General features: G+C 51.2%; 1 protein-coding gene across 4 annotated transcripts in view; it reads left to right on the forward strand.

Annotated features, from left to right (window-relative positions):
- Positions 1-27,363, forward strand: part of RGS3 (regulator of G protein signaling 3) — a 232,180-nt gene that overhangs the window by 104,868 nt on the left and 99,949 nt on the right. For all 4 annotated transcript variants that reach the window (XM_030535444.1, XM_030535445.1, XM_030535446.1 and 1 more), the window contains 2 exons: positions 1,009-1,092; positions 13,912-14,023. In XM_030535444.1, the coding sequence (XP_030391304.1) occupies positions 1,009-1,092; positions 13,912-14,023 (196 nt within the window). The remainder of the gene's footprint in view (positions 1-1,008; positions 1,093-13,911; positions 14,024-27,363) is intronic.

Consider the following 27,363-nt stretch of genomic DNA (forward strand, 5'->3'; position numbering starts at 1 on the left):
TATCGAAATAAAGGGCTGCGTCGTGTGGACAGGTGCAGGGTTAATTTGGTTTAACGCTGCTAAATTCGAGATAAACTCGTAGTGTAGATCAGACCCAAGTAAGAACACAACTGGGGCTTAATCAGAGGGGTAGCTGTGTTAGTCTGGATCTGTAAAAAGCAACAAAGAGTCCTGTGGCACCTCATAGACTAACTGGGGCTTTGTTCTGTTTTATTGTCTTTCCAGTTAGTGACTCTTGGTTTCACTCTGAAATGTTCCCACACTTTTAAAACTGATAGTTCAGCCTTTGCCTCTGTGCTTTGCAGTATTTCATCTTGTAGGCTTTGCAGAGCAAAGTCCCGTTGCAGGCAGCAGTTACACCGCTCTGAATGCTCTTCTGCATGATATTGTCTCAGAAGCTGGTTTTGTCAGCATTGTGCAGGAGTCAGAGCAACTGATTTTTTGGGGGTTTTTTTTTTTTTTTTTAGTTCTTGGCTTATCCGATGTCAAAGCAAGTTGCCCCTGCAAAGCTGACTATGTAGCCCAAAGTCCACTGCAGCATAGAAGGCACCTGCCCAGAGGCTCTTCATCTTGCTAATTAAGTTAATCAGTTAAAAATGTGTAGCTCCCCATATTCGTGTTGAAGCTAGATGAGACTGGGGTGGGCTAGTGCTGTGGTTGTGCTTCCTGCTCTCCGAGCCGCCGCAGGCAAGCCCGCGCTTTGCAGAAGAAGTAATGTACAGAGAAGCAGAAGCTGCTGATAATCTTTTTATAGCTTCACATGACATAGGTGTTAAATGTGAGGGGTTTTTTTCCCTTTTATCACTTCGCTGGACTGCAGAGTTTCCATCCTTGAGAGATGTGCTGTCGCGGGGCAGCTCACGGCTGCTTCACTTGCAGTGGTTTACAACTTAAACGAAAGGCGAGGAGCTTCTGAGGGGTGGAGAGTTAACACGTTTCATGGGAAACTTTCTCATTTTGAGTTGATGTTCTGGATCCTTTTTTTGTTTGTTTGTTTTAAATGTTTAGCCTCTAGACCTTTGCAACCTGGTCCGGACTCTCCTTTTGTCAGAGGAGCTGCTGCTTCATGAAGGCAGAAGCAGGACTGTAAAGGTGAGAATTTCAATTGCTCCTAACATGGTTATTGTGTTCGTGCTTTTTAAACACATTCCTACGCACCTAACATGCTAGATTGAAAAGGTCAATGTTTGACTTTTAAAATGCTTCATTCCAGTGGAATTCAAAACCAGTTGTAGCCAGTTCATCTTGGGATAGACTAACTACCACAGCAGTTGCTGGAGTCTTCTCTTCTTTGGATCCTCTTTGATGGCACCAAACAGAGAAAATTCCACACGTGGCAAACACATGCCAGTCATTTGCCTAATAGCCATGAAGGTTTGTTTCTGCTTAACTGTTGGCTCAGGACCTGATCCCAGGGGCAGGGTTGGAAACCTTTGTGCACTGTGGAAGCTCCCAAAAGTGGAGAAACCAAAACAGGCTTCAAGGGAAACCATACCTAGGTTTCACCAGGGTTTGGTTTTTGATAAGTGTAGGTCCTGAAAGGGGAAATATGCCCTCTCCTAACCCCTGGCCCCTCCTCACTTGCTGTGTTTTGTGCCTGCAGCATTATCAGGAGGGGTGTGCAAACCCCTGACAACCAGACCAGGGCTGGTTACATGCTTGAGCCAGACTGTGTACATCAGAAGTTTAACAGCCAAACCCAGGGAATCTGATGATTTCATCTGAATTTTGCTTTGGCTTCATTTGGAGCCAAAATGTAGGTGTTGCAACCCCCAAGTATTTGACGCTGAAGAAGAGGTTTGTCTAAGCTCCATTGGGCTCTACCCACCTGTCTCTGCCTGACATGAAAGCATGGGACAAAGTGTAGTTTGTCTTAGATGATTTTGCTTGAAACACTGTCATGCGGCGCACCCTCCTTTTCCTGTCCAGTTACCATAATGCGTAGAGGTGGGAGAAAGGTTTCCATCAAAATCTTTGATTGCCAAAAAATGTAGATTTGGGTTGACTGAAACATTTTACAAATTTGTGTCAATTTTGGGGAATTTTTTTGGTTGAAATGAAAATTATAATTATAATGAAAATGATAAAACAATAATTTTAAATTGGAAATGCTGAAATGAACCATTTTGACATTAACAAAACATCTCACTTCAATTTTTTGGGCTAGATTTCTATATCAGCCTCCCCAGAGGAAGAGGTACCTGGGCACCTCCACGTCCCCCAACCTTCAGCCCAGTGGTTAGAGCACTCACCTGGTGTATGGAGACCCACGTGCAAATCTCTGCTTTGGAGAAGGGACATGAATCCAGGTCTCCCCCTTCTGCCAGGCGAGTGCCCTAGCCACTGGCTATAGGCTCCTCTGGGGATGGGTCTTTCTCAGTATGTCCCGTTGAAACTGTTCTGTTTGTATAAATACTCCCTGGAGTAGGGACTGGACCCAGGTACCCCCCAGACGGAGCACCCTACCCACCAAGTCAGAGTCGTTCTCATGCTGTCTGACCAGCGACTAGTCCTGCTTTTCTACAAAGTGGGACAGCATCAACAGGAGAGAATGAGAGCCCCCGCCGCAATACTCAGCAGCCTGGGGTTGAGGTGCTCACCAGGCGGGGGTGGGGGGGAACCTGGGTTCTGGTTCCTCCTAGCTGGGATTAGAATCTGGATCTCCCATATCCCAGGTGAGTGTCCTCACTATTGGGCTAAAGGGGGCACTAGCATCTGTGCCATTGCCTTGAGCTGGGTTTTGTGAATCCAGCCCTTCAGTCCCTTTGCTTTATTAAAAATCAATTCCTTCGACCCAAAATGAAATGTCACGGGTCACTTGCTGGAGGATTCTCTGCACCTTGAAGTCTTTAAACCATGATCTGAGGACTTCAGTGGCTCAGACATAGGTCTGATACAGGAGTGAGTGGGTGGGTGAGATTCTGTGGCCTGCGTTGTGCAGGAGGTCAGACTAGATGATCATAATGGTCCCTTCTGACCTTAAAGTCTATGATTCCATGAAATGTTTTTGGCTTCTTAGGCCTGGGCTACACTAGCAGGGGGGTTCGAACTAAGATACGCAACTTCAGTTACGCTATTTGCTATTCACGTAGTTGAAGTCGAAGTATCTTAGTTTGACTTACCTGGCCATCCTTACGGCGGCGAGTCAACTGCCGCGGCTTCCCCGTCGACTCTGCTTACTCCTTCTGCTGAGGTGGAATAGGGGCATCGATTAGCGGATCGATTTTATCGCGTCCAGACGAGACGCGATAAATCGATCCTTGATACATCGAACACTACCCGCTGATCCGGCGGGTAGTATAGATGTACCCTTAGATTCACTGAAAAATCCAAAAGTTTTGGTTTCAGTTCAGCCTAAACTGAAATTATGTTTTCATTTTTTGGAACTGCTACGAACGGAAAAATCCGTTCTTCCTCCAGCTCGGCTGATATGTGTGTAGTCGTTTGGATGCTCGGTAACCTGTTTGGCTGCACAAAATTCTGTGTCATGTCCATGCAGCCATGGAGGGACCTTGTCATTTACTATTCAGATCCTTTTGTATTTCATGTTTTTGGATGGCTGGTTGCGGAGTCTCAAAAAACCACCACCTTGCTCCTGGCCAATGGCATACAAGCATCTGTGTGGTTCAGCTCTGTTAAATTGCTCCTGTTTTTCTCTATGGTGTTCAAAATATAATTCTGCCATCTTTCTGATCTGATTCATTGGTCTCTCCATGAAAGTCATTCGAAAATTGTATCATTAACTTGGGAAACTCATCACTGATTTGCAACTAGACTCTTGCCCTGCCTGTACCTCAAATGTCCTTCACTGTCATGGCTCTTCTAGGGCTACAGAGCCCCCCAGGTAAGTGCAGGTACACCTCTACCCCGATACACCACTACCCCCAATACACCTGTACCCCAATATAACGCCACTCAATACAATGCGAATTCTGAAATAACGTGGTAAAGCAGTGCTCCGGGGTGGGGGGCGGAGACTGTGCACTCCGGCGGATCAAAGCCAGTTCGATATAACGTGGTTTCACCTATAACGCGCTAAGATTTTTTGGCTCCCGAGAACAGCGTTATATGGGGGTAGAGGTGTATATGCAGCATCAGCGGAGTACTCAGCTGTGGGAGTGCATCTCCTGTATGGGTGTGGTGGCAGTGTCGTAATATTTACCTCCCCCCTACCCCTCTGTGGGGCAATGAGTTAGTACAGCCCTGATGCCCACGCTGGGTTGATTGGATTTGCCTGTCTCCGGTTCCATTTCAAAGGTCTACACAAGAGCAAAATGTTAGCTCACCCTGTGTCACTGAGCTGCCGTTTCTGGCTGGCCAAGGTGAGGGGGGCAGGAAGTGGAAGTAGATGGGAACATGAAGAGGGTCATGCTGAGGCTTTTCTAGTTAGAGGAAATATGCTGCCCTATCACTATAGCCAAGTGGCTCTGGTTAGCCATTTTGGGGCCCCTGCTGTAGACGTCCAAGCTCGGTCAGAGTGAGGGCACCAGAGAACAAATGGGTCCTGCTGGTCTATCACGTCTAGGGGATGAGAGTGGGATCTCCATGTTGGAGTTACCTCCTTGAAAGAAGTGTGCCCTTGGTGTGAGTGCAAGAGAGGTGGTTGGGAATCATGTTGCACTTGGGGCCGTGCTATCTGCTAAATCTGGCAAGGGGGAAGAGAGAAGAATATGTCGCTGAGGGCCGTGGAGCCTGGCTCTGGATATGATTTATGAGGTGGGAGAGGACAGGTTGGCAGCAGCTGCCTTGGAAGACTGAGCTGCCATGTTGGGCACAGTGCGCAGCAGCATCCAGGAGCAGCTCTGAGCCTAGCTAGCTGCACTGTGGAGAGAGGAGGATCGTAACTAATAACATTTTTACATCACTCAGTGTTCGATCGAACTCAGCAACATCCCCACTCTAAGGTCTGATAACATAAGAACGGCCAGACTGGGTCAGACCTTAGGTCCATCTAGCCCAGTATCCTGTCTACTGACAGTGGCCAATGCCAGGTGCCCCAGAGGGAATGAACAGAACAGGAAATCATCAAGTGATCCATCCCCTGTCGCTCATTCCCAGCTTCTGGCAAACAGGCTATGGACACCATCCCTGCCCATCCTGGCTAATAGCCATTGATGAACCTGTCCTCCATGAACTTATCTAGATCTCATGGAACCTGGCAGGGCAGGAGGCAAGTGCAGTGCATTCCTTCAGAAAGCTGGAGACTTCCCTTCTCCAGTGGAACTGAGAGCACCTGCTTGTCGTCCTTAAACCTTTCATGTCCGATTTACAGTGGCATGCCCAAGAGCAGAGTCTCACCCTATACTATAGAGTCTTGTGATGGGATCCACCCGGGGTGCAGCCTGAGACTGTGGGACTGCTGTGCCCTCTGAACTCTCCCCAGCCTGGGAGTGACCAGCAGCAAGCCCTCCAGGCACTGTGATCATTCAGCACAACAGACGTGGAGCCCCACACCCAGCTAGAGATTGCATAAATGCTCCCAGAGCCACTCATGAATCACACAGAGAAAGGCACCAGCCAAATTCCCCCAGCTCCTAGCACTGTACCCCAGCAATATACCATTTTCTACTGCTCAAGATGGGCAGTGCACATTTATTAATTGGTTCACAACTTCAGCAATGAAAAATGGACATACACCAGCCTTTGTCAAATAAGAGCAGATTTGCCCAACACTTCATACAAACTCATTGGTAAAGATAAACAATTAAATAAATGTATTGACTATAAAAAGTAGATTTTAAGTGATAGGCAAAAAGTCAGAGTTAGTTACCAAAAGAAAGAAAATATAAGCAGGCAGTCTAACCTCTCAACCCTATTAGACTGGGCAACAACTAGATTAAGCAGGATTTCTTACCCCACTGGATATTGCAGTCCTTAGTATACAGATTTCACCCTTGAAATCTGGGCCAATCTCCTCTGTTGGAGTCTTGTTGTCTTCTCAGTGTCTTAGTTGCTTGCAGCATAGGTGGGAGCAGGATAAAAAGTCCAGCATGTGGCCACACTATGCGCTTGGGGAGCACAAGTCCAGGCATGTCTGGGGGGCACTGCTGAGTCTCCAGGCAAGGTTGAGCAATTCCCTGGTGTGGCCTCATGCAGGTAAGTCATTGCATTGTAGCTCCCTTGCTGGACAATGGCTGGTGATGGGTTGTTTAATGCCCCACCTGGGTGTTAGTTACTTTCCTTGTTGTTGCCTCTGGGGAGCTAATATCTGGCTGATTCCCTAACTTACAGCATGTTTTAGTGACAACCACACAACACAATTCTCATAACTTCACATGCATTAATGATACACATCTGTGATAGAGAAATGACTTTCAGCAGATCATAACCTTTCCCCTGATCCCTTACAAGGCCTGCTTTATATGTAAGATCACGATTCTATGAAAATGAGGATTATGGGGGTTCTAGGATGCTCCCCCAAGGTAGAGAATGTCACACCTCTCTTCTCACCTGGCTTGATCTCAAGGTAGCCCTCGGCCTTCTCTATCTCGCTCTCTCGTCTGTTTTCATTTCCCGGATAATCCCCTTTCCTCTCTGCAGCGTGCTAGTGCCCTCTGCCCTCTTTCTCTTCTAACCCTGACCTGTGTCAGCTTAGGACACCAGTTCTGAGTGGCAGATGCCTGGCACTGGTGTGGGCATTGCTCTCTGATCCCTCTGTTTGCCTGGGCTCTGAATCATTCAGGAGTGGGAAGCCATGGGGCAGCTGGCAGAGACTGAATTCCTGCATCTTGATTTCAAAATGAACTCTTTGCCTTTCCTCCTGAACTCCATTATCTTCCCTTTCACTTGGACCATAACTTGGCACTTCCAGAGCCAGGAACCCGAAGCTCTTTGTCCTCCATCTCCTGTAGGAGGGAATCGGTCTCCATCTCTGGAGCCCTGCCAGAATCTGTCCTTTCTCTGGCCCTACCTCTGGTGCAATCCTTATTCAGGCCTCACACACATCCTGTCTAGACTGTATTGCAATTCCCACTTTTATGGTCTTCCGAAATCCCCCCAACAAGCCTCTAGCCAGAGGATCCAGAATGCTGCAGCCTGTTTTGCAGAGGAACCTAGATGTACTTTGCCTTTGTCTGGCCCATTTCCTAATGTCCTTGAAAGCAGCCACTGAAGCTACAACAAATTCCACCCACCCCGCTCTTCTCCCTGCTCCCTCTTTTCCCTGCCTTCCCAGCCATCGGGAATTCCATTTGGGGCAGCCAGAAACCCTGCACTGGGAGTGCCAGCACGCCCCGATCCCCACCTCGGAGACACAAGCAGGACTTTCTCTTCAGATCGTTCCTTGCTGCCTTGTGCTGCAAGATCCCAGCACTTGGGGGGCCAGGTCCAGCTGGGAGTGGAGTAGCTGGGCCCGGCTGGGACAAAGGGTCAGACAGACCCACTGAACTCCAGGGGAGGTTTCAAAAGCAACCTCTCAGTAACTGCAACTCACGGCAATTCCCTCCAGCCTAACAAGTCCAATTGGGCCAGAGACTCAATCGCTCTATACCTTCCCCTCCCCACCCCCACACTGCCATCATGTCTCCTTGACACCCCCCAACCTCCTCTGCAGCCCTCACCCTCCCTTCCCTCCCCAGTGACACCCCTCATTCCCCTCCCCACCTCCACTCTGTCATCCCACCCCAGTGACACCCCCATTCCCCTCCCTTCCCCCACATTGTCATCACGTCTCCTTGACACCCCCCACCTTCTCCTCTTCACCCCTCCCTCTCCCATCCTGCCCCAGTGACATCCCTCATTCCCCTCCCCATCCTGCCATCCCGCCCCAGTGACACCCCATTCTTCTCCCTTCCCCCACACTGCCATCACATCTCCTCTTCACCCCCTCATCTTCTCCTCTCCACCCCCACCCTGCCATCCTGCCCCAGTGACACCCCCTCCACCTTCCTCTCCCTACCCCAGACCCCTCTCTTACTCGTCCCCATCCCTGACCCTCCCATCCCCCTCACTGAGACTATAGCTCAGTCAGTACCAACCTGTGTTTAGATCATCCTCGCAATTGGATGTGCTGTTCTCAGAGCTCCGCTCTAGCTCTGCCAGAACACATGGCCACGCTGCGGGAAGCCCTGGGTGGAATTCTCTGGCCTGTGTTCTGCAGGCTGCATTCTCATCATGGTCTTGTCTGCCCTGAAATCTCTACGAATGTGTGAAAAGGACCTTTCCCAGGAAACTCTCTGTGCCTCCATGCCCCGCTACCACACAGGAGGCTGCTAGCTTGAGCAGTGACAGCACCCTTCGGGAAAGATGGGTGGGTACCCTCCCCAAGGCCTCTCTGGACCAGTTGGGTAGCTCTTCTGGTGACCCACCTTGTTAGCAGTTAGAATCCTGCATGAAACTGCCGAGTCAGTCCCTGAAGCCGCTGCTCAGCGAACCCTCGGCTTGCTGAACCGAGGGACAGTACCCCCGGTCAGAGGATCAATAGGAAATGCTTTGCTTGTGCTCCAGGGCTGGCTTATTTCTCTACATGCTCCAGAAAAGAACAAGCCCAAATGCAGCCACCTTGTACAGTGGTATGTAATGATCTAACCCCTAACTTCTGGAATGCTCCCTCCTCCAAGTGTTTGCCATTCTCCTAGCTCTGCAGGAGGAACCTCTTCCAGGTGCCCATGCTTTCCTAGTCACTTGGGGGGTTCACTCTCCCTTGCTTTGCCATGGGGTTTGCGAGAAAGATGGAACCATTTCTCTGTGACAGATGTGGCCTTTGGTGTAAAGTAGAATACCACCTTCTGACAACCACCTGGACATTTGCACCCTGGTATAACGCCTCCTGTGTAATCTGCACTGGATTCCACTCCTGTCTGGTATAAACACCTCCTGTGTAACCTGCGCTGGATTCTGCTCCTGTTTGGTATAAACACCTCCTGTATAATCTGCACTGGATTCCGCTCCTGTTTGGTATAAACACCTCCTGTGTAACCTGCGCTGGATTCCGCTCCTGTTTGGTATAAACACCTCATGTGTAACCTGCGCTGGATTCCGCTCCTGTTTGGTATAATCACCTCGTGTGTAACCTGCGCTGGATTCCACTCCTGTTTGGTATAAACGCCTCCCGTGTAACCTGTGCTGGATTCCGCTCCTGTTTGGTATAAATGCCTCCTGTGTAACCTGCGCTGGATTCCACTCCTGTTTGGTATAAACGCCTCCCGTGTAACCTGCGCTGGATTCCGCTCCTGTTTGGTATAAACACCTTGTGTGTAATCTGCGCTGGATTCCGCGCCTGTTTGGTACAAATGCCTCCTGTGTAATCTGCACTGGATTCCACTCCTGTTTGGTATAAACGCCTCCCGTGTAACCTGTGCTGGATTCCGCTCCTGTTTGGTATAAATGCCTCCTGTGTAACCTGCGCTGGATTCCACTCCTGTTTGGTATAAACGCCTCCCGTGTAACCTGCGCTGGATTCCGCTCCTGTTTGGTATAAACACCTTGTGTGTAATCTGCACTGGATTCCGCGCCTGTTTGGTATAAACGCCTCCTGTATAATCTGCACTGGATTCCGCTCCTGTTTGGTATAAACACCTCCTGTGTAACCTGCGCTGGATTCCGCTCCTGTTTGGTATAAACACCTCCTGTGTAACCTGCGCTGGAATCCACTCCTGTTTGGTATAAACGCCTCCTGTGTAACCTGCGCTGGATTCTACTCCTGTTTGGTATAAACGCCTCCTGTATAATCTGCACTGGATTCCACTCCCGTTTGGTATAAACACCTCCTGTGTAATCTGCGCTGGATTCCGCTTCTGTTTGGTATAAACACCTCCTGTGTAATCTGCGCTGGATTCCGCTTCTGTTTGGTATAAACACCTCCTGTGTAATCTGCGCTGGATTCCACTCCTGTTTGGTATAATCACCTCTTGTGTAACCTGCACTGGATTCCGCTCCTGTTTGATATGAACACCTCCTGTGTAACCTGCACTGGATTCCGCTCTTGTTTGGTATAAACACCTCCTGTATAATCTGCACTGGAACCTGCTCCTGTTTGGTATAAACCAGGGGTTCTCAAACTGGGGTCAGGACCTCTCAGGAGGTCACAAAATTATTACATGGGGGGTCGCTAGCTGTCAGCCTCCACCCCAAACCCTGCTTTCCCTCTAGAATTTATAGTGGTGTTAAATAGATAAAATGTGTTTTTAATTTATGGGGGGTGGAGGAGTCACATTCAGAGACTTGCTGTGTGAAAGGCGTCATCAGCACAAAAGTTTGAGAGCCACTTGGATAAATGCCTCCTGTGTAGTCTGCACTGGTCTCTACTCTTGTTTTCTCTACATGCTGAATTTTAATTTTTCCATGTTCCCAGTAGGTCTGCTCAGAAAAGTGACTGTGAAATGGCATTTTATGTTCTGTGTTTGTGCCTCTTGATCTTCAGTTCAAATCTGCTTGGCTTCTAAACTCAGTGATATTCTGCCTCTAGCTTTACCCTACTTGTTTCTCCATTTACTGCCCCTTCTCCCTTTCCCTTTCAGATCCTTGATCGCACTGTCTGCAGCCTGTGGCTGGAGTTCCCCTGTGGTTTCTTCCCAGCCCCTCTCCAGTCCAGCTTCCACCCCTGCACCCCATTGAAACAGCTCTGACCAAAGGCTCTGCTGGTCTCTGCCTGGCCAGAGCTCAGAGTCAGTGCTCTGCCCTCCTGCACCTCCACCTGGCAGGGCAGTTTCCACAGAAAAAGATGAAATGTTTCATGTCGACTATTGTCATTTTCAATACAGTTAAACCATTTTGTGTTGAGTTTATTGTTTCGATTCATTTTGATTAGACACTAATATAATTAAAATCATAATTTTATTATATTTTGTTATATTTAATACAACAGAGAAAATATATTTCATATTTTAATAAAATAGTTGAAAGGAAAAGAGTCAACATGATCAAACTGAAACATTTTGATGGGTTCGAATTTGAATTTTTTTGAAATTTTGTTTTGTGGGAAATTTTAAAATTGCAGGTTTTCATTCCGATTTGGAAGAAAAAATAAATATTTCAAATGCTGGAGTTTCCCACGGAATGGAAAGTTCAGTGTGTGAGCAGCTCTACTTTAAAGGAGGCACTTTTCTGTTTTTGTGTTCACTGGGCTTAAAGGGATGTGTGTTTGCAAAATAACTGTAATATTTTTCTTGGGGAGTGTGACAGACTCTTGGTCCTAGGATGATGATGATAATGACGAGGGGCCTGAAAAACTTCCAGGAAGAGAGATTGAAAAGATTGAGATTGTTTACTTTGAAGAGGAGATGACTAGGAGGCAGCATGATAAAAGCATGTAAAGTAATGAATGGTCTAGAGAAGGGAGATTGCGAACTTCTGTTCTCAGTCTCATAACACAAGAACAAGGGGCATTCAATGAAATGAAAGAGTGACAAATTAAAAACTGACAAACAGAAACCCTTCTTCATATAACACAATATTGGACTGTGGAACTCCTTACCACAGGAACTTGCTGAGGCCAAAAATTTAACAAGATTCAAAAAGAGGTTGGACATTTATATGGATAACAAGAATATCCAGAGTTGTTATAATTAATGACAATAAATTTTGGAAGGGACATCAAATCTCAAGCTTCAGGGTTTGAGCCAGTTTCTAACTATTAAAGTTTAGACTGCAATTAACCACCTGCCCCTGGCCTGGGCCAGTTGACTCGGGCTTGTGGGGCTTGGGTTGCGAGACTGTAAAACTGCTGTGTAGATGTTCAGGCTTGGGCCCGAGCTCTGGGACCTCTTGAGGAGGCGGGTCCCAGAGCCCAGGGTCCAGCCTGAGCCCAAATGTCTCTACAGCAATTTTTAGCCCTGCAGCCTGAGCCCCATGAGCCTGAGTTAGCTGACCTGAGCCAGCCATGGCCATGCCTTGCAGATGTACCCTTAGAGACCTAATGCAAAGGTCACATTATCCCCCGTCTGACCACTGCTGGGTTTTCATGGCTGGTACTGCCACTGCCAGAGACAGGAGACTGGATGGACCAGGTGGATCATGAGTCTGATCCAGTCTGGAGATTCCTATGTCCTATGACCCCCCCATGGAGCTAGAGTGATTTTGCTGACATTTCCTGGTCTCCGTTGTTTCCTGTTAGCACCCGTTGGCAAGTACAGCAGTGCTGGAGTATTTCCTTACCAGGCAGAGTGAACTAGGGCCAGGGCTGGAGGGATCCCCCAGGGAGTGACCCTTGGAACAAGCCAAATTCAGAAGCAGGCGTAGGGTGAGGGTGTACTGTGTTGGTCTTGAAGTTAATAATTAAGCCAAACCCTGAGGGGGTGAGCTTGGGCAGCAGGGCCGGGCCTCTGGCTGTTCAGTAAGAGAAGCAAACACAATGCTAGTTTTATTTGTAAGCTAAAGCGAGGTTCATAGTTCTTCACTCCTGAGAACTCCACAAAACCAAACCTGTGGGCAGGAAGGAAAACTGACTGTAGCAAGGCCACTCATTTCAGCGTCAGAGCCAAATACTGACACAACATACGGGAGTTCTGTTAGAACCTGAAATCTGGTCCCTCGGCCTAGTGAAATCTGCCTCTTCTTCTCTGCCTCCTCTCAGAACGGCACTGACTGAGTCAGTGCCATGGCTGAAGGCTGGTCCAGGGAATGGTGGCGACAGAGCAGTAGTGAAGCCAGCAAGTGGATTCTCTCTTACAACCCTAGCAAAAAGCATTCAGGTTTTTTAATTTTCTGCTTTTGGAAATAAGTTGCCACAAGTTTGGTCACAGAGACGTTGGAGTAGTTACTCAGTATTGTATCGTTCAGCGGCAGTGCCAGCATTCCTGGAGGTGCAGTACAATTGCTGGCACTGAGTTGGGGGTGATCAGGGAGAATAGCAGCAGATTAGCTCTCTCCTGTTCCACTTCATCCCTCACACAGCGCGCCTATTGGCTGTCTAGGGAAGCACCCACTTTTAGAGGAGAAAGAAATTCAAAAGGTTCCCAAGGGTTTGTCCTGTCCCCTTTTCAGTCTAGGTTTGGATGTAGGCTTTGGGCATCTGGCTGAGACTTGGGCAAGCTCAGAGTCCAGCGAGTGCCTTTCGTAACCAAGCCAAGTCATACACTGGCTGGCAGGACAGAACTGCTAACATCTAAGTCATGGAGTCCCATGTGGTGGATGAGTTGATTCTTTTGCTTATTATTTATTATTATTATTGCAGTAGCACTTAGGAGCCATAGTCAGGACCACACTGTGCTAGGAGCTGTACAAACCATTAACAAACAGTTAATGCCATGAATATATAGTAGGTTCCCTCGCCTGAGTTTCAGGGAATTAAGTCGCTAAGGCTTGTAGCTTTTGTATTTTGTAATATTTGCATCCCAATTGCAGCCAAAATAATTATTGTTTTTAAGTATCATTGTTTGTCCCCATTACATGCCTGCAAACATTCTCCTTTAGCATGACTCCTTCAGAGCCAACCGGTTGTTTACTTGAGGGGAGCAGGACAGTGTGTGATGGGTTAAAACAGAGTCAAAGCCCCTCATCCTCACCAAAATGGGTTCTCCTGCAATCTGAGCGAGTAAATGTGCTCCCGGACTGGAACTTCCACAACTCAAATCTTTTCCTGTCCTTCATCTGGGGGTGTGAAAACCTTGGAAAAGAGGGTTGGAGAGAGAGTGGTGTGGTGTATTCTTGTGGGCACAACAACTGCATCTATTACATTCTGGACACATTGATTCATCCCATCACAGGGTTCCGGAAATCCCCTGTAAATAACAGACTGCAAGGTAGGAGTGATGGGTAATAACTTGTTGATTCTAGCAAGCTTCTGTCATTTGGAGTAGTCTGAGTTTTGCAGTGTTTGAAATGCTCTCTTCATTGCCAGGGTGTCTCCAGAGGCCTCTGCGGTGCTGGAATGGAGGTCCTGGCTAACTCTTGGGGCTGATGACTGTCTAGACTGGAAGGAGGCTCTTTGGCTATGGCTCCTGATGCCTTCTGTGTTGTCATCTTACCCTCCAGGTGACCGTCTTCATCTACTCGGACTTGCTGCTCTTCACTAAGGAAGATGAGCCTGGGCGCTGCAATGTGCTGAGGAATCCTCTCTATCTCCAGAGTGTCAAACTCCAGGAGGGTGAGTGTGCCAGCAGGCAGAAGCTTCTTCGTGCCTGGCTTTTGTGGACATTTTCTGGCTGTTGATTCTCAATGGCTTGCTGAGATCGCTGGCCCATCAAGGCCCAGTGGGCAAGTGGGGCAGCCCAGGCAGCATGCCGTCACCCACCATTGTTTCCTGCTGTTGCAGGGGTTTCAGAAGTACATGATTTCCCCTCCTGCTTGTCCTGCTGAATGTACCCCCCATGGGAGGAGCTCAGGACCCACAGTGAGCTTCCTTCCTCGCCACCCTTCCCTGGGGGTTCCAGACAGCCCTGCCCACCATCACCCAACACAGGCTCCAGTCTGGTCATATTCCGGGGCACATAGGCAGAACTCTGGTTGCCAGGGAGCTGCAGGCCTCTTGCAGAGACAGTCCCTTGCTGTTCTGGGAGTGGACAGGGCTCTTCTCCAGGGATGAGAGGCCAGCTCTTCCAAGGCCGCTGTGTGCTGTGCAGTCACCGTGCTGAGCTGCCCTTCCCCATCCCGCTGGTGCCCTATTGTTTGCAGCAGTGGCTAGCTGAGACAATGAGGGAAACGAAGTCTTGAGGTTTCCCCTCTGGTGCTTTAACAGAGCACAGCAGCTTCTTCCGCAGGTCTCTGACTAAGCTCTAGTGACCTTTGCTTACTCCACTTCCTCCTTCAACCACCTACAGTTTCCCTTCACAACCAGCCAGGGCAGTTTCTCCCATCTATGCCTTGACACACCGATGGCTGCTGGGTCGGGCTGGGAGCCTTCCTCTCACCCTGCTGATGGGCTGGCTGCAGGGACTGTTACCAGCAGAGATGGCTCCAGCGGTGGGGAGCAATCTGAAGCAATTGATTCAGTTGGGATGCTAGGAGGGGGTGGAGAGGTTTCTCAGATACAAATAAGGAACATCCCTTCCGTGACCCCGGTTCCCTGCCTCTACTTCCCTGGGGCAGCCAGCATACCTGGGAACATGTGCAAATCCTCTCTGAACAGCCGTCTAGTCTGCAGCCCCCAAGAGGCAGCTACTGAGGTTGGAGATGATGTGGGTGGTGTGTAGCGAGCAGGAGGCAATGGAGGTGAGATGGAGAACTGAGGAGTGGATGGTAGACATGGCACTGAAGGACTAGCCTGCTCATTATTTCATGTTCCTGGTTTGCATTGGTGGGTTGTGCAGACTGGCTCACAGCCCACAGCTACCCCAGACCTTAGCCAGGTGAGCCTAGCACTCATCCTGCTATGTGACTGGTGCAGGTGATGTTATCTCATTGATGGGAGACCTGCTCGGGCAGAGGAGTGGAGTAGCTGACATTCTGTGTGGGTGGAGTCGTGAGGTGCTGCAGACATGGTGCATTGCCCAGATCTCCCCACCCTATTTCCTTCCCCAGCCCCAGGCCTGAAGTTGCTGTGGAATAGGGTTGCCCACCCTCCAGGATTGTCCTGGAGTCTCCAGGTATTACAAATTAATCTTTAATTAAATATTATGTCATGTGATTAAGCCTCGAGGAATACGTCTAACCAAAACTGGCACCATCCTGTGGAACCAGGCTCTGCTATTTGGTATCCCAGTGTAAATGGCACTAGGAGTCCACATCTACTGCTGAGAGGGCACTCTCTGGAGCGGGGCTGTCCTTCCTGACGGATGATTTACCGAGTGTTTCCTGTTCGGGAATTTCCCATCACTCCTTCAGCTGATTGGAACTCTCTGGGAATGAGTTTTGGCTGTCAGCTTCTTCCAGTTCCTTGTAAGCTCTGGATAGTGAATATATGAGCTGTTTGTGACACGGTTATGTCTGGTTCTTTTACAAGAGTCACTTAGCATTGCATGTTTCCAGGATCTTTCTGCCAGTGAACTCATTCACTAGACTATATGGGGAGAGCAGACACAATGAGAGATGACAGAGGAAAAGCAAACTCATTTAGAAAGAAGATGGAATATGCGTGAGAATGGTTTTGGAACTCTTCCCCCAGCGCAGGCAGGTTGTTTCTAAAGAACGGGTACAGAAATGTTGCCCCTGAGAGTACGTCGGCACTTGGAGCTGGGGTTTGAGTCTCAGCTCAAGGAGAAATGCTCACATGAGCTCTCATCGAGCTCGCATGCTAGGGAGAGTGTAGCCGCAGCCGCAGGAGGGGCTAGCAGCCCCGGCCCAGCCCATTGGGATGTCCTTGGGACAGGCTGTGCTCTGGTTTTAGCTCACTAGCTGTATTTCCCCTCGAGCTGCGAATCACACCCCAGCTCAAAGTGTGGCCATCCCCTGAGGGAAGTACGTTTCTGTGGGCATCAGGTGCATGTTTGATTTCCCAGCTGGGCCCTCTGGCCAAGCTGTTCAGTGGCCCTCGGAATGGTAACTGCTGCCAGATGGCTGCTTTCTCCTGCACCTGCTCAGGTCCTGCACTGGGATGTGCCGTCTGCTCCTTCATGCCAGCTGCATTTCTCAGGAAGCTGTCTGTTATTTATTGCCTGAGCAAGCCCAGGGAGCCCCTCCAGAAAGGGATGTTTCTTTCTGCCGTTCCTAACCGTTAGCATGACCTTCCCTAGGAATCCAGCTCAGTGCTGTTTGCTGCCAGAAAGTTGCCTGCTTATGGATCACACAAGTCTGGTGCAAAAACGTGTCACTGAGCCAGAGCCAAAGTCAAAAGCTGTCAGTCCCTTTTGGCAGTGACTTTCTGCTGCTCTCCTAAATAACTGAATGGCACGTTAATAGGAACAGGCGTATTGCTGAGTGTAACAATTGAGACATCTCCGGTACACTGAAGACCATTGTGATGTTTCCTGTTTCTGCTGCTCGCTGCACTGTGCTAAAGCAAATCTGTATAATCGGCTTTACAATGCACTGTCTTCCTGCTTTAGAAGCCCAGCATGGCTGATGAGCATCACGCCAGCCAGGGTTTCCAATGTAATGGAGCGAGCGTCCTTGGTTAGATACTATGGGAACTTCCATCCCAAACTTACTGACTTGCTGGGACCGCACCCCTACTGGGGTGGGGAAGCTTCAGATTGGGAATGGAAAGGGGCAACAATACATAACAGCCCAAATCAGGGATTCCGCTGAGATCTGCCCCAGCCATGCTCCTTGTCCCCATCCTTTTCGCACGTCAGAGTAGGAACAGAGGCTTCGCCGTTTGCATGCTCCTCTGCTGGCCCAGTGCTCAGGGTACTGAGGAGGCACCATGCTTAAAGCAGCCTCTTGTATGGTAATTAGCCCCAGGATTTCAACACTGTCCCACTCTCTCTGCTGGGCCTTTCCCATCTTGCTGCTGCTTGCTGGAGCCGAAGTGGCTGCTAGCCATTACTCGGTACCTTTGCTCTGTTAGGAGGTGCCCCTGGAGGCTAGTCTCCCTGTAGATGAGTGGCCTCCTCCAGGACACCCCATTGGGGCAGCCCTGCCAGTGGCTTCTCGCCTCAGTGTCCCTCGTGGGTAACTCAAAGGACTTCACGTCAGGTTCTTACTTAAACAGCATCATCCCTCCTGGGGGCCAGCTGATTCCAGCACAAGTCTCTACCTGAGTCTCGAACTAGTCCATATCCCCCAGGCACACAGTCTTTGTTCTCAGCACACCTCAGCTCTCCAGCAAGGGGACAGTAGCGAGTACATCTCTCCGCTGCTCCCCTGCCTCTGCCCCTGGGCACTAACTGCAGCTTAGAGCCTGCAGACATCTCCCTCTGCTGCTTCTCCTGCCTTCGGCCCTCTCCAGCCCGCCTGGCCCTGGGGACCTCCGTCAGCAAACCCCTCTTTCTTCTCTCCTGCCTTTAACCTGCCCCCAGGAACCACCGTCTGTCTCTGGCAGCTCCCATCTCCTACCCTCGCCTGGCTGACTTCTGACTGATCTTTTGTAGCCCCCAGGTGCTGTCCCACTTTCTTAATTAGCCCAGCAGGGAGCCCCTGGTCTGGACCAGGAGTGCTGAGCCCCGCTTCATGTAATGGGCCAGCTGCAGGGACCTGGGAACGGCAGTTGTTGCAGTGCACTGCCAGTCCACCCCTTTTCCCATGCCCCTGGCCTGACAGCAGCCTCCCTGAGCTGCACCAGCGGGTACCTCCAGGCCGCAAGGGGCTGAGCAGCTCTTTCCTTTGCTCTTGGGTTCTTGTCATCTGCTCATCTGCCTCTGAAAAGGGAGTGAGGGTGGGGGTACTGAATAGCTGCTGTGTACAGGGACCCACATTACACACAGTGATTGTTGGCTCTGTGGGGACATGACTGGCCTGCAGGGCTTAATCTGTGCTGGGTGCTTCTGTGTACAAGCCATTTGTTCCCCTTCAGTGCTTTACAGCATATGCCCAGCAGGTCAGAGAGGGACACTGCCTGCCTTATGTGCTTATGCAAAGAATCTTAAGCATTTGGTCCTTGGCTTTTTGTGCTGCTTTCTCTCTTGTAGCATTTCCCTGAGCGTGGCTGATAACAGCCTGTGTCTCTGTCACAGCAGAGCCGGGATGGCATTTGACAGACCGTTATTACTCATTACTGGTTAGTGCTGGGGGCGGTACAAGAGGGCAGAAGCAGGCGTGCCCGAACCCTGTTATTATGTAACCTTTCCACTGCAATAGCATCTAGCGACGCCAACCAGTGTGGAGCCCCACAGACACATTCAAGGGCAGTTCCTGCCGCCATGGCTCACCTCTGAGCGAGAGACACAGAGGCAGCAGGCCCGCTGGGGAGTGACTAGTTTTTGCACAGCTGATATTATATTTGACTCGCATGCTGTGGGCACTTGTCGGAATGAGCACACAGAAAGGCCAGGGTCCTGCCCTAGAGAGGATGAGCAGATGCGCCCGGTTCCTGCCCTAGAGAGTTTCCAGCATAAGAGCCCAGATACAAAGGGTGGGGAGTGAGGGCACCAACGACTTTCCTTTCAGTCCCTCTTTTCCTTGCTCCTTGGTTTTTAACCCTGGCCAGTTCTTCTTCGAGTGCTTGCTCAGGTGTATTCCACAGCAGGTGTGCGTGCTGGGGTTACAGAGCACAGGGAGGGATCGAGGGGAGACGCTGAATAACAAACACCACAGAAAGGACAGTTACCTGTTCTGTAACTGGCGTTCTTCGAGTGCTTGCTCGGGTGTATTCCACAGCAGGTGTGCGTGCTGGGGTTACAGAGCACAGGGAGGGATCGAGGGGAGACGCTGAATAACAAACACCACAGAAAGGACAGTTACCTGTTCTGTAACTGGCGTTCTTCGAGTGCTTGCTCGGGTGTATTCCACAGCAGGTGTGCGTGCTCACCATGTGCACGGGTGCCGAAGTTTTTCCCTTAGCAGTACCCGTAGGGGGGGAGCACCGGTGCGATCCCTGGAGAGGGATCTGTATATTACGCTATAAGGGGAGCTCCGCACTCCCCCCACCCTCGGCTCCTTCTTGCCACCAGTGAAGTTAGTTGGAACTTCGTGCTCCAGCCTTGCTGCAGCTTTTCTAGTTAGCCTTAGTCGTACAGTTCTTCAGTAGTTTCCCAGTTAGTCGTCTGGGCGTGGGGCATGCCCCATTCTCCAGGCTTCAAGTCGTGCGACTCCTGCCACAGTTCTATGCCAAGAAGTGATCCGCACACGCAGTGTCTCCCCTGCTTGGGCGAGACCCACGTAAGTGAGCGCTGTAGGAGCTGTAGATCTTTCAAACCGTGGACTACGAAGGAGAGGGACGTTAGACTTCACACTCTCCTAATGGAATCAGCACTCACCCTGGCACTGGCACGCCGAACGGATTCGGCGCCCAGCACCGCATCTTTGGTACGGAGCAAAGTCCCCTCCACTAGCTGGCACCGCTCCCCTTCAAAGAAGCAAGGGAAGACTCAGCGGCGCCGAGAGAAAGATGGGGTGAGACCTTACCCGAGCTGGGCAGCCTGCGATCCCCCTCAGGACCCAGGCCTCCAACTCGTGTTGAGCGGAGCCGCCCGGTCCCATCTGCATGTGCCTCCCCTGTGGTAAGGCTGCTGTTGGCCCCCAGTCTTGAGGGAAGCTGCCACTGGGAGCACAACAACCCTCCCTGATGCGGCACAGTCCCCGCTCCAAGGGTTGTTTGCTGCCTCGCTTGACGTGGTCTTCCCGCAGCTCGTGCCAGCCCTCTACCCAGCTTAGGCTGACCAGCTCACCACCCGCGAGGGAGCCTTGGAGCTCCTCTACGCCCTGCGACTGGGGACACAGGCACCGGGATAAGTGGCACCGACGCTCCTCCTCGCTTCGAAGCTACCAAAGCCGATCCCGACCCACCGATGTAGATGCTCCGATTTGAGTTCCTGCTCTACCAGACTTCGTGCACGGGACTCCTCTCCAGCCGCCGGGGGGAGTACAGGAACAGCACCTTAGACGGGTACCAATCTTCGTCCTTGAGGTCTCGGTCATGTGGACGGCACTGTCACAGGCACCATCACTCATGTTGCTCCTACAGTACTGTGCAGTCGGCGGCGGCCTCCGCATCGGTACCCAGCCAAGTCTGTCAGTGGCACGGAACACCGTGGCAAGGGCAGTGGTGTCAATGGGCTCCGTGGCTGCAGATCACCGCCCAGGCGAGACCCTGCTCGGTGGCTGGAGCATCTCAGGCTCCTTCGGCCTCCCCTCCACGACAGGGAGAAATCAACAGGTCCCAAGCCGACAGCACCGCGCCCGGACTTTGACCAGGGATCGACCAACCGGTACCATCCAACTCCCTAGGCTCCGTGTCGGTCCCCTCGCCATCACCGGAGGATGCCATAGTGGCACCACCGCCTGTCCCACAAGAGGGGGAGGCCTGGCCCCTCAAAGAGCAAAAGGCAGGGAAGAGTCGGTTTTGACTCTTTGCGGGGGACCACCGGGCCTGTTGCCAGGGAGACCCCCCAGTTAATAAAATTTGTGTTCTGCAACTATTTATTTGCCTTCCGAGAGGAGTGGAGTGGTCCCGGATAACGCTGACCAGTGGGTCCTCAACACTATTTCCAAGAGCTACACGTTGCAGTTCACTTCACCCCCCTATCACCACCACTCTCCCTGCGCTGGGTGAGCCTCGGGGACCCGGAGCATGGCTGCCTCCTAGAACAGGAGGTGGCACACCTCCTCCACCTGGGGGCGATGGAAAAGGAACTGGTAGAATTCCAGAACAAGGGCTTCTATTCCCTATACTTCCTGATCCCGAAGGCGAAAGGGAGCTCAGGCCCATCTTAGACCTCTGGAATCTCAACAGTTTCATGGTCCGCTACAGGCTCCGTATGGTATCCCTGGCCTCTATCATCCCCTCCCTGGATCCGGGGGATTGGACCTCCAGGACGCGTACTTCCATATCCATATTTTCGAGGGACACAGGCGTTTTCTCCGATTCCTGGTACGGGGGGGACCATTACCAGTCCTCCCGTTTGGCCTTTCTGTGGCCCCCAGAGTTTTCACCAAATGCATGGTAGTTGTAGCATTCTATCTCTGGAGGAAAGGGGAACAAATTTTCTCTTACCTGGACGATTGGCTTCTCAAGGGCAATTCTCGGTCCTAGGTACAGGCCCAGGTGAGACTTCTGTCCACATGCACAGATCTCGGCCTAGTGGTAAACGAGGCCAAGTCTACGTTAGTCCCAGTTCAACGCATACAGTTCATAGGGGCTCTACTGGACTCGTTAGAGGCCACAGCCTCTCTTCCCCGGATAGGTTCAAGACCCTAAAAGGTCTCATTGCCTCAGTCACGGCCTTCCCAGTGATGACAGCGAGGGTGTGCCTTCAGATCCTCGGTAACAGGGCGGCACGCACATCCGTGATGCGCCATGCCAGCAGGACCGGTGCTAGGGGTTTGAGCGCCCTAGGCGGACGGCAATTTCGCCACCCTGCGCGCTGGTCACACGGCTCCGCTGGAGCTGCTGCAGTGATGCCTGTGGGCGGTCCACCGGAGCCGCACGAGCAGCCGACCGTCTGCAGGCACGACTGCGGCAGCTCCACCGAAGCCACAGAGCACTGGACCCTCCGCAGGCACCACTGTGGCAGCTCCAGCAGAGACGCCTGCCGCCCGCTCCGGCAAAACGGCGCCCACCAATTATTCTGGTGCCCTAGGCGATTGCCTAGCTGCCTAAATGGTAGCGCCGGTCCTGCATATCAGGCTCAGAATGAGGCCCCTCCAGCTCTGGCTGGCCTCCCAGTATTCCCAGGCCTGGGACAGGCTGGACAAGGTTGTCATGATACCGTCCCAAGTAGTTGCTGCCCTACAATGGTGGTCCCTCTTGTGCAACATGCTACAAGGGGTCCCCTTCCGAGAAATCTCCCCCTCACTAGACCGGGTGTTGGATGCCTCGGACCTGGTCTGGGGAGCCCATAAAGGGAACATTCAAACCCAAGGGAGATGGTCGGCCTCAGAGTTATCCCTACACATAAATGTCAGGGAGCTCAGGGCGATACGGCTGGCATGGGTGGCCTTCAGGGGGCACCTTCACAGGAAGGTGATCAGAGTCCTTACAGACAATACGGCTGTGATGTATTACATCAAGAGACAGGGAGGAATGCACTCCTCAGCCCTATGCCTGGAAGCCCTGAGCCTATGGGTGTTCTGTATAGCCCATGATATCTCCCTGCGAGACTTCCACCTTCCTGGCATTCACAGTTTGCGAGCCGATCACCTCAGCAGGGTTTTTTCCCACCAGTGTGAGTGGTCACTACACTGGGAGGTCGCCCTACAGCTCTTCCGAGACTGGGGAGTTCTCCGGGTCGACCTCTTTGCAACCGACTAGAACCGACACTGCCCCCAGTTCTACTCCAGGGGAGGGGCAGGAAGGGGTGCGATCTTGGACGCCTTCCTCCTTTGGTGGTCAGGCCAACTTTTCTATGCCTTCCCACCTTTTCCCCTGATAGGCAAAGTCCTGCAAAAAGTAAAAGCAGACAGGACGCGGGTAATCCTTATAGCCCGAGACTGGCCCATCAACACTGGTACGGGACCCTCCTGCAACTCTTAGTGCCGGGGTAGGCAACCTATGGCACATGTGCCAAAAGCGGCACGCAGGCTGACTTTCAGTGGCACTCACAGTGCCCGGGTCCTGGCCACCAGTCTGGGGGGCTCTGCATTTTAAATTAATTTTAAATGAAGCTTCTTAAACATTTTAAAAACCTTATTTGCTTTACATACAACAATAGTTTAGTTATATATTATAGACTTATAGAAAGAGACCTTCTAAAAACGTTAAAATGTATGACTGGCACACAAAACCTTAAATTAAGGTGAATAAATGAAGACTTGGCACAGCACTTCTGAAAGGTTGCCAACCCCTGTCTTAGGGGCTCCTCCGCAGAGGCTGCCACTTCGCCCAGATCTCCTCTCGCAGGAAGGGGGATACCTCCTCCACCCCAACCTGGCCGCGCTTCACCTGACAGTGTGGTTGCTCCGTGGTTAGATGAGGAGGAGGGGAGGTGTTTGGAGAACGTCAAACAAGTTCTGTTGGAAAGCAGAAAGCCGTCCACACGACGGACGTACCTGGTCAAATGGTCTAGGTGGGCAGGGGAGCAGGGAACTTCCCCATCGTCCGCATCACTCTGACTCATTCTCAATTACCTCCTATCCCGTAGGACCCAAGGGCTGATGCCTGCCTCCGTCAGGGTGCTTTTGGTGGCCATATCGTCCTTCCACCCGCCGATACAGGGCCACTCGGTCTTTTCCCACAGTGTGACCTTCCACTTTCTAAAGGGCCTGGATCGTTCATTCCTGTATGCTAGGCTCCCCCGTGCCACAATGGGATCTAAACCTAGTGTTATCCCGCCTCACGGGTCCTCTCTTTGAACCCTTGGCCATGTGTTCCTGGTCTCACCTGTCATGGAAGGTAGCATTCTTGTTGCTATCCCGTCAGCCCTACTTGTCTTGGAGCTTAGGGCCTTGACCTCGGAACCCCCGTATACCGTCTTCCACAAGGATAAGGTCCAGCTTTGCCCACACCCTGCTTTTCTCCTGAAGGTGGTCTCCGCCTTCCTATAGGTCAGGACATTTTCCTACCGGTACTCTGTCCTAAGCCCCATTCCTCCAACAAGGAGCGCTGCCTACACACACTAGATGTGCGTAGGACGCTGGCTTTTTACCTGGACTGAACTAGGCCATTCCAGAAATCCTCGCAGCTGTTCGTTGCATCAGCTGGATCACTTTTCCTGCTGGATCACCTCGTGCATACGCATGTGTTATGGCCTGGCAGGGGTTTCCCCACTGCCTGTCGTTAAGGTGCATTCTACAAGAGCTCAGGCCTCGTTGGCCGCCTGTGTAGCTCACATCCCTATCCAGGACATATGCAGAGCTGTCACGTGGTCCTCTGTCCACACCTTTTCTTCGCATTATGCGATCGTCTCCCAAGCTTGGGATGATGCCGGGTTTGGTAGGGTGGTACTGCATCTCGGAAACCCGGAAACTCCTACCCACCTCCATCAGACATAGCTTGGAGTCACCTACTGTGGAATACACAGGAGCAATCACTCGAAGAAGAAAGGACAGTTACTTGTTTCCGTAACTGGTGTTTTTCGAGATGTGTTGCTCAGGTGTATTCCACATCCCACCCTCCTTCCCCTCTGTTGGAGTTGTCTGGCAAGAAGGAACCAAGGGTTGGGGGAGTGTGCAGCTCCCCTTATAGCGTGATATAGAGGCCCCGCTCCAGGGGTCACACCAGTGCTCCCCCCCCACGGGTACTGCTAAGGGGAAAACTTCTGACACCGGTGCACGTGGCGAGCACGCACACCTACTGTGGAATACACCTGAGCAACACATCTCGAAGAACGCCAGTTACAGAACAGGTAACTGTCCTTTCTGTGGTGTTTGTTATTCAGCATCTCCCCCTGATCCCTCCCTGTGCTCTGTAACCCCAGCATATAAACAACCATTGTCACAGGCAGCTCTGCTGAGGTTGGGGCTGTGGGGAAGTTTGTAGATGGGGCAGGTGCTCAGATACCATGCTGATGGGTGCAGTGTTAAATCCTGACTAGACAGAGAGCTGGCTGTCATCTCCAGGGTGCTGGGCTGGGACACTCCTGGGGGTTGAGGCTTTTCAAGCAGCAAAGAGGGAAGAAAAAAAAAAGAGAAGATAAAGCCGCGATTGGCAGCACTTCGGCGGCTGCTTTATTGCGCCGCTTCATTCTTCGGCAGCAATTCGGCGGCGGGTCCTTCCCTCCAAGAGGGACCGAAGGACCTGCCACCGAATTGCCGCCGAAGACCTGGATGGGCCGCCCCTTCCCATTGGCCACCCCAACCACCTGCTTCCTGCACTGGTGCCTGGAGTTGGCCCTGTTTGGAAGGCGTTGGGTCTGTCCCTCCCTTTCACACTGTGCACCAGCCTGCCTGCAATATCCAGTGCTTCCTCCCTTGCCCCGTGCCATGAACAGGCGCATGCACACAGTGCGGTCAGCTCTCAGGATTTGACTGAGAGTCTGTTGAGATTTGCTGTTTTTCTCAAGGCCTTGGCACCGAGAGTCATGTGAATATGGGAGAATCTCAGCTTCCATTTGTTTCTACCAAGAAAGGTTCATAAAAGAAATCAAATAAAGAACCCAAAGTGGGGTTTTTTTTAACTCATGATTTTTAAGCCAATCCCTTGATTCTGGGTGGTCAGTTGCATGGTTTTTGAATGCTTGACATGAGCAGCTGGTGATCCAGCCATGGGGGGAGGCTAGTCCCGGCCCCTATCCTTGTGCCCGAAGTCCCTCATCTCCCCTTCTCCTTCTGTCCCCGCTCCTCTGCAGAAGCCCAGAGCATCTCACCATGGCCACAGTGACATGGCAGTGGTGCTGGAACATTTTTAATAGTGGGGGTGCTGAAAACCAGCCCCCTTAACCCTATTCACCCCCTCACCCCAGAGCTGAGGCCGGGACTCCAGGCAGCCAGGAGTGCTGCAGCACTCCCCTCACCCCTAGTTCCCATGCCTGTGTGGCACGGCTGCAGCGCCTCCATCTCTGGATCACCAGGCAGCGATCCCCGGAGCGCTGGGAGGTGCGGCCCTAGTGCCAGCCACCCTGAATACCCGTGGCAGGTTGGCCAGCCTCAGCCCCAGCCAGACTGGGCCAGGGCAGAGCATGGGTGGGGTCACGCCATGCTGTTTGGAGAGGCACAGCCTCTTCCAGCCTATGATTCCTGCCGCCCATGAAGCTTGGGGTTGGTGGTACGCATGTGTGCACACACACCAGGCTGCCATGTGAGTGTAGCTTAGTGACACCAGAGGAGCACAGGCAAGCTGGTTTCGATCTTCCTCACCACCTGGGAGCTGTGTCTCGGTGGGAACCCCCAGTGTTACTGGTGGCTGGGCTGCAGTAAAGATTCTGTTTTCCCCTCTCATTCTGTGTCAGTGCAGTGAACGATCAGAAATCCCAGCAGGGCCTGAGCTTGAGGGTTTCCTGTTGCTCCAGCTGCTCTCAGTGCTGGTCACAGATCACCTGCCCTTGTGGGAGAGAGAGTGTGTTGTAAATGGTCCAGGGAGTGATGGGCAGGTGATTCAGAGGCCTCATTAGTTTTGCCTTGTGGTTCTCATTACTGTTTATTGAGCCTGGACTCCAGAGGCAATCCTAGCATTACAAGCCAGTAGCCTAACTTCAATACCAGGCAAATTGGCTGAAACTCTAGGAAAGAACAGAATTCTTAGACACAGAGATGAACACGATATGTTGGGGAAGGGTCAGCATGGCTTTTGTCAAGGGAAATCATGCCTCACCAATCTCTTAGAATTCTTTGAGGGAGTCAATGAGCATATGGACAAGTGTGATCCACTGGATATAGTGTACTGGACTTTCAGAAAGTCTTTGACAAGATCCCTCACCAAAGGCTTTTAAGCAAAGTGAGCAGTCCTGGGAGAAGAAGGAAGATCCTCTCCTGGATCAGCAACTGGCTAAAAAGATAGAAAACAAAGGGTAGGAATAAATAGTCAGTTTTCACAATGGAGAGAGGTAAATAGCAGAGTCCCTCGAAGATCTGTATTGGGACCTGTACGATCAACAGATTCATAAATAATCTGCAAGAGGGGTGAGCAGTGAGATGGCAAAGTTTACAGATGATACACAGTTACTCAAGATAATTAAGTCCCAAGCAGACCGCAAAGAGCTACAAAAGGATCTCACAAAGGATCTCTGGGTGACTGGGCAAGAAAATGGGAGATGAAATTCAATGCTGATAAATGCAAAGAGATGCACATTGGAAAACATAATCCCAACTCTACATATAAAATGATGGGATCTAAACTGGTTGTTACGACTCAAAGAAGAGAGCGTGGAGTCATTGTGGATAGTTCTCTGACTACATCTTCTCAGTGTGCAGCAGCAGTCAAAAAAGCGAACAGAATGTTAGGAACCATTAGGAAAGTAAACCAGAAAAATTCATGAAGCCACTATATAAATGCATGGTTCACCCACACCTTGAATACTGTGTGCAGTTCTGGTCACCCCCTCTCAAAAATGTTACATTAGAATTGGAAAAGGAACA

The sequence above is a fragment of the Gopherus evgoodei genome, chromosome 16 (genome assembly GCF_007399415.2).
Source record: "Gopherus evgoodei ecotype Sinaloan lineage chromosome 16, rGopEvg1_v1.p, whole genome shotgun sequence".
In the NCBI taxonomy this organism is placed as follows: domain Eukaryota; kingdom Metazoa; phylum Chordata; order Testudines; family Testudinidae; genus Gopherus; species Gopherus evgoodei.